Source organism: Coregonus lavaretus (genome assembly GCF_964263955.1).
Source record: "Coregonus lavaretus genome assembly, chromosome: 13".
NCBI classification, from domain to species: domain Eukaryota; kingdom Metazoa; phylum Chordata; class Actinopteri; order Salmoniformes; family Salmonidae; genus Coregonus; species Coregonus lavaretus.
This window is the reverse complement of record NC_140000.1, coordinates 36,293,772-36,300,229: the sequence shown is the minus strand read 5'-3', so window position 1 is coordinate 36,300,229 and position 6,458 is coordinate 36,293,772. Positions and strand designations below refer to the sequence as shown.

At 43.7% G+C, this 6,458-nt stretch overlaps 1 protein-coding gene and 1 long non-coding RNA gene across 2 annotated transcripts; both read left to right on the top strand.

Annotated features, from left to right (window-relative positions):
- Window positions 1-6: 6 nt before the first annotated feature.
- On the top strand, window positions 7-4,189 carry LOC311140871 (regulator of nonsense transcripts 2-like). Its single transcript, XM_084176150.1, has 3 exons — window positions 7-68; window positions 3,094-3,214; window positions 3,551-4,189. Exons 1-3 carry the CDS (start codon window positions 8-10, stop codon window positions 3,594-3,596), a joined length of 228 nt encoding a protein of 75 aa, XP_084032276.1. The 5' UTR covers window position 7; the 3' UTR covers window positions 3,597-4,189.
- A 13-nt stretch (window positions 4,190-4,202) lies between these two features.
- On the top strand, window positions 4,203-5,916 carry LOC311140872. Its single transcript, XR_014614188.1, has 2 exons — window positions 4,203-4,252; window positions 4,425-5,916. It is a non-coding gene; the product is annotated as an uncharacterized lncRNA (long non-coding RNA).
- Window positions 5,917-6,458: the final 542 nt, after the last annotated feature.

Genomic DNA, 6,458 nt, shown 5'->3' with positions numbered 1-6,458 from the left:
GGAGAGGATGAGGATGAAGAAGCTCACTCTGGACATCAACGAGAGACAGGAGCAAGAGGACTACCAAGGTATTATATAGGGTGTCCACCCACTCTGCCCAGAGTGGGTGAAAACACGCTTTGGTGATGAAATTTCACTAGATATACATTTTACCAAGACAAATATGATTATTAATGTTCTGAATTATTCGGTGGGTCTTTCTCTAACATATCATTAACATTATGTCCACAATGTCGGATTTCGTAACCTAATACAGCCGATAATAAACAAACAGTCACCACTAGCCGGCCTCCGCCCAGTACCCTGCCCTGAACCTTAGTCACTGTTACTAGCCGGCTACCACCCGGTACTCTACCCTGCACCTTAGAGACTGCTGCCCTATGTACATAGTCATTGAACACTGGTCACATTAATAATGTTTACATACTGTTTTACCAACTTTATATGTACAGTGAGGGAAAAAAGTATTTGATCCCCTGCTGATTTTGTACGTTTGCCCACTGACAAAGACATGATCAGTCTATAATTTTAATAGTAGGTTTATTTGAACAGTGAGAGACAGAATAACAACAAAAACATCCAGAAAAACGCATGTCAAAAATGTTATAAATTGATTTGCATTATAATGAGGGAAATAAGTATTTGACCCCTCTGCAAAACATTACTTAGTACTTGGTGGCAAAACCCTTGTTGGCAATCACAGAGGTCAGACGTTTCTTGTAGTTGGCCACCAGGTTTGCACACATCTCAGGAGGGATTTTGTCCCACTCCTCTTTGCAGATCTTCTCCAAGTCATTAAGGTTTCGAGCCTGACGTTTGGCAACTCAAACCTTCAGCTCCCTCCACAGGTTTTCTATGGGATTAAGGTCTGGAGACTGGCTAGGCCACTCCAGGACCTTAATGTGCTTCTTCTTGAGCCACTCCTTTGTTGCCTTGGCTGTGTGTTTTGGGTCATTGTCATGCTGGAATACCCATCTACGATCCATTTTCAATGCCCTGGCTGAGGGAAGGAGGTTCTCACCCAAGATTTGACGGTACATGGCCCCGTCCATCGTCCCTTTGATGCGGTGAAGTTGTCCTGTCCCCTTAGCAGAAAAACACCCCCAAAGCATAATGTTTCCACCTCTATGTTTGACGGTGGGGATGGTGTTCTTTGGGTCATAGGCAGCATTCCTCCTCCTCCAAACACGAGTTGAGTTGATGCCAAAGAGCTCAATTTTGGTCTCATCTGACCACAACACTTTCACCCAGTTCTCCTCAGAATCATTCAGATGTTCATTGGCAAACTTCAGACGGGCCTGTATATGTGCTTTCTTGAGCAGGGGGACCTTGCGGGCGCTGCAGGATTTCAGTCCTTCACGGCGTAGTGTGTTACCAATTGTTTTCTTGGTGACTATGGTCCCAGCTGCCTTGAGATCATTGACAAGATCCTCCCGTGTAGTTCTGGGCTGATTCCTCACCGTTCTCATGGTCATTGCAACTCCACGAGGTGAGATCTTGCATGGAGCCCCAGGCCGAGGGAGATTGACAGTTATTTTGTGTTTGTTCCATTTGCGAATAATCGCACCAACTGTTGTCACCTTCTCACCAAGCTGCTTGGCGATGGTCTTGTAGCCCATTCCAGCCTTGTGTAGGTCTACAATCTTGTCCCTGACATCCTTGGAGAGCTCTTTGGTCTTGGCCATGGTGGAGAGTTTGGAATCTGATTGATGGATTGCTTCTGTGGACAGGTGCCTTTTATACAGGTAACAAGCTGAGATTAGGAGCACTCCCTTTAAGAGTGTGCTCCTAATCTCAGCTCGTTACCTGTATAAAAGACACCTGGGAGCCAGAAATCTTTCTGATTGAGAGGGGGTCAAATACTTATTTCCCTCATTAAAATGCAAATCAATTTATAACATTTGTGACATGCATTTTTCTGGATTCTTTTTTTGTTATTCTGTCTCTCACTGTTCAAATAAACCTACCATTAAAATTATAGACTGATCATTTCTTTGTCAGTGGGCAAACGTACAAAATCAGCAGGGGATCAAATACTTTTTTCCCTCACTGTATGTATATGTATATATATATATATATATATATATATATATATATACACACACACACATACTTTGTGCATTATGTGTGTATTGCTAGGTATTACTCCACTGTTGGAGCTAGAAACACAAGCATTTCCCTGCACCTGCAATAACATCTGCAAATCTGTGTACGCGACCAATAAACGTTGATTTGATTTGAATAAGCACGAGCTCTGTTGACATAGCGGTGCAGGTTTCTCGTAACAACTTTAAAGTTGTTTCTGCAGGTCGCAAAAAAGCGAAACTAGCATGACACGAGCTGAATTAAATGTAAAAGGCCTTGAAAATAAAAAACTTGGTATATGCTCAGTGTTCCGTTGACATTTCACAGAGATACGCTTGTTTTTGTGTGAAATCTTCTAAATGAAATGCGTATACTAAAATATGAAAATACTACATGTCATGTCTCAAAACCGATATCCATCTTACCTCTATTGTTTTATGTCCTGCCGGTTCAAAGAAAGATGACGAGTTCAATGGGAAAGTGAGCCTGTCAGGTAGCAGTAGCATTAATTCTTGCACAGAATCCTCCTAGCTGACGCGATGCAATTGTCCTGACTTTTGCCCACTTGTCTTCTCGTGCCTCCATTGATTTAGCTCTGGCCATCCTACAAGAGTAAAAACTCCAAAAACTTTTGTAATGGATTATGATAGAGACGTGAGGTTTGGACAATTGGTTTTCTTAGAGGAGTATCTACACAACATTATTTTACCCGTTGGTCAAAAGATGCGTTTTTGATTGGACACCCTAATATTATACAGTACTGATAAGAAGAGGGGCAGATGGAGAGTGAGGCATGCATTAGGGAAAGAGATGGGAAGAGACATTAGCAGGAGTAAAATTCAACATGCCAACACTTTGTTGGTTTGTATAGAGTTATGTTAAGTATATTGGTTTGTGTAGCATTGTGTTAACATTGTTGGTTTGTGTTGCATTGGTTTGTGTAGCATTGTCTTAAACTCTCATGGTTTGTGTAGCATTGTGTTAACCTTCTTGGTTTTTATTACATAGAAATGATGGCGTCTCTGGCCCAGCGGCCCGCTCCTGCCAACACCAACCGGGAGCGGCGCCCGCGCTACCAACACCCCAAAGGGGCACCCAACGCCGACCTCATCTTCAAGACCGGAGGAAGGTGAGACTCGCTCCTCAACCTACCTACCTACACACACACAAACACACACACACACACCACCAGGGCCTGGAATTAACAGAATACCACCAGCCAAATGCTGGTAGAAAGTCTGAGGGACTGGTGAACTTTCTTTAATTCACCAGCCACAGTGGCTGGGACAGTGGTGGAATTAAAAGTTTGTTTTATGCCCTAATCACCACCAGACCTAAGTACAAGCACACACAGCCTGTATTCACTGCGGGGGGAATAGGGTTGGCATTAGAATGGGATCCTGTAGAAGGACGTGGTGCTTGTGAACTTATTTACACTTCCTCCTTGTTCTCTGCACCTGAACAGAAAGCAGGAAACAAAGCAGGAGAGAAATGAAAGGCACGAAAAGTGAGACAGACAAGAGAGGCAAGAGAGGCAAGAGAAACACGAGAGAAACGACAGATATGAGGGCCAGGAGGCTAGGGCCAGCCAGCTCAGCCGGACACGATACTGACAGACTCTGCATTCTGCACTCAGGCCTGCTTATGTTGAGACGGGAAAGGGTTAATGTCTCCCAGCTGTCAAACGATATTTTGTTGGCATATGAGTATTCTGATCAGAGACAGATGTGTCCCCCTTTTATTTTTGTGATGTGAAAAAATATATATATATTTTGCTTTGCAGGCACTAAAGTGAGTTTTAATATTATTTTTCCTTAAAAGCTGTAAAGATTGCTTTCTATTTTTGGAAATAAAGATTGCATGAACTTTCTATTTTCATCAGAACAAAAGTAGCTTGTGGTTCTTTGTCCTCCTCTTCTCATGTTTTCTTGGAAAAGTGACTAAAGAATTCAGAAAGGAGATATTTAGATCCACGTCAACATAACGCATCATATTCATACCTACATTACATTTGACAGATGCTTACATGATACTGATGGCAAAGTACACAATTATGTTTTTGACGAATAACAAAAATGTATTTGGTATTGTCACTCACAATGCATTTTCTCACGAACAGACGCTAGACACTTGCAACCTATGGATGGAAGGAGCTGCAGTAATGATGGTACTGAAGGAGTGAATGGGGATGGATATTGGGGCAGGAGGTGGAGGGATGCGTGGAGAAAAGGAGGTGGATCTTGGATGGATGTTTTGGGGATTTGAGGAGGGGATAAATACTTCAGTGAGTGTTCTGGAAGACAGCTACTACAGTAAAGCCCTGCTCTGTCCCCTAAGAGACGCTGATTGGAGTCTGGCCGAGGGAGCGATCGAATGAGAGACAGAGAGCGAGCGGACCATCGGTCTCGCCTGAGCAGGGTGTGAGTCCGCCAGCCGCCCACTGACGCAAGCGCAGACCCCCACACCTAACCCCGCTGCCGTAGGAAGAGAAGGAGAAGGGGCATCAACGAGGGGTGGGGAAGAGGGGGGCACCCCATTCACCCAGCTAAGGTGTTCCAGAGAACACCCCTTCCTTTCTGTGCGTCGCCCGGGACGACACCAGCACAGCAGCACAAACAAGAACGAGAACGAACCAAAAGATGAATGAAAGAACAACCGACCAGCTGACGGACATATGTACGGACAGACATGGACGCAGACAAACAGACGCACGGACAGACAGAAGGACGAGGGACTACAGTATTCTTCTCTTTGCTCCCGTGCAGGATGAGGATATGGTGTACAAGGGCTCACGAGGAGGAGAATACAAGAGGAGGAGAATGGACAGAATGTGTGTGAAAGCAAAGGGGACGGGTGAGGGTGTGACATCTTTGGAGATGGACTGTGCTTCTCTTACTGGGAACAGATCTGTTGTTCAGTCTTTATCTCTTTATCTAGCTAAATCACACACTGTTCAAAGGTAGCTTGATGGAGGAGGAGGAGAAGGAACACAGACGGGGTCACCACTACTAAATGACTCGAAAACAATGGAACAAGGAGGACAGGATGATGTACAGAAAGGCGTGGTTGCTTGTGTGTGCATATGAGGAAGGGTTACAGATGTAGGATCTTAATTTGAGCCAGTTTGCTACAGCAGGACAATAATCCTGCAGCAACAGGAAATGTGAATTACTATTTGGATTATGATTAATGGACATTTTTGTAGGGGTTGATACATTTTTGTAAGGGAAAATGAAGTCTGACATTTCTAAGTGGAAATTACAAACTTCAGAAGCCTTTTTAAACCTCATACACTACAAGTTTTAAAATGTCCTGCATTGCAGGAAAGTTATTCTGCAACAGGGTGATAAAATTAAGATCCTACATCTGTACCATAGAGATGGTTTGCTCCTCCTAACCCTGTTGGAAGTGGAACACCTTGTTGTCATGGTGATGACCCTGACCCGGAGGCGGGTACGAGACCAGTGTTGACTGACCAGCGTTTCATCATCAGAAATAAAAATGAAATATACATTTATTTTTTCAGCATTTTTGCTTTCTAGATGTTTCCTTTATTTTCATGAAAAATATCTACTTTTTTTGGGTGATATACAGAGTTTATGTTCATTTGGAATTTGTGGGCCGTATTGTAGTTTTTGACAAATGGATAAGATACTTATCTGTGCTCTTGCCTCCTGAGTCCTACTCAGTGATGATAATTTCTGTTTGATTTATTCTGTCTGTTGAATCTATAGATAGATAATCTGTACTCTACTGCATGGGCCTTTCTGCACCAGCTCTGTAAGCCAATTTCTGCCTGTAGTTTCAGTAAAAGTGTCAGTTTGTGACTCACTCCTCTGGCTCGACTGCTTTACTGTGTCCATGATCTGCATCCCACCTATATGGCTTGGAGCCTTAGCTCCTCCATTGATGTACCTATGTGTGTATAAGAGGGAGTGCAAGACTGTATTAGTGCATCTGTGTGTAAGAAAAAGAGGGCACTCTTAAAGGGTTTGTCTGCTGGCTCTTATTACAGACCCTAAACATGCTTATTTCCTTACTTCCTGCCTGCGTACCTCCCCTCAATACACACTCACACACTCCTTACCAAACCACAGCTTTAATTACACTCCCGAAGAAGCCAATGCTCCAGATCTTGGTCACACACACTCAGATACAGACTTAGACACATGCCCCACAGAGGGAAAGAAAGGTAAAGTGGTCTGACTCTGCAGTGTAGACAGCATACCCATGTGAAACTGGGAGCGGCCGTCCACCTAGCAGAGAGAGTACACAGTGGGCTACAGCTCTCTAGGAAATATTCTGTACGTAAGAGAAAGTATCTCAATAGTCTTACATCTTCCTCTGTCGTCAGATCTGAAAAAGGGAAAGAC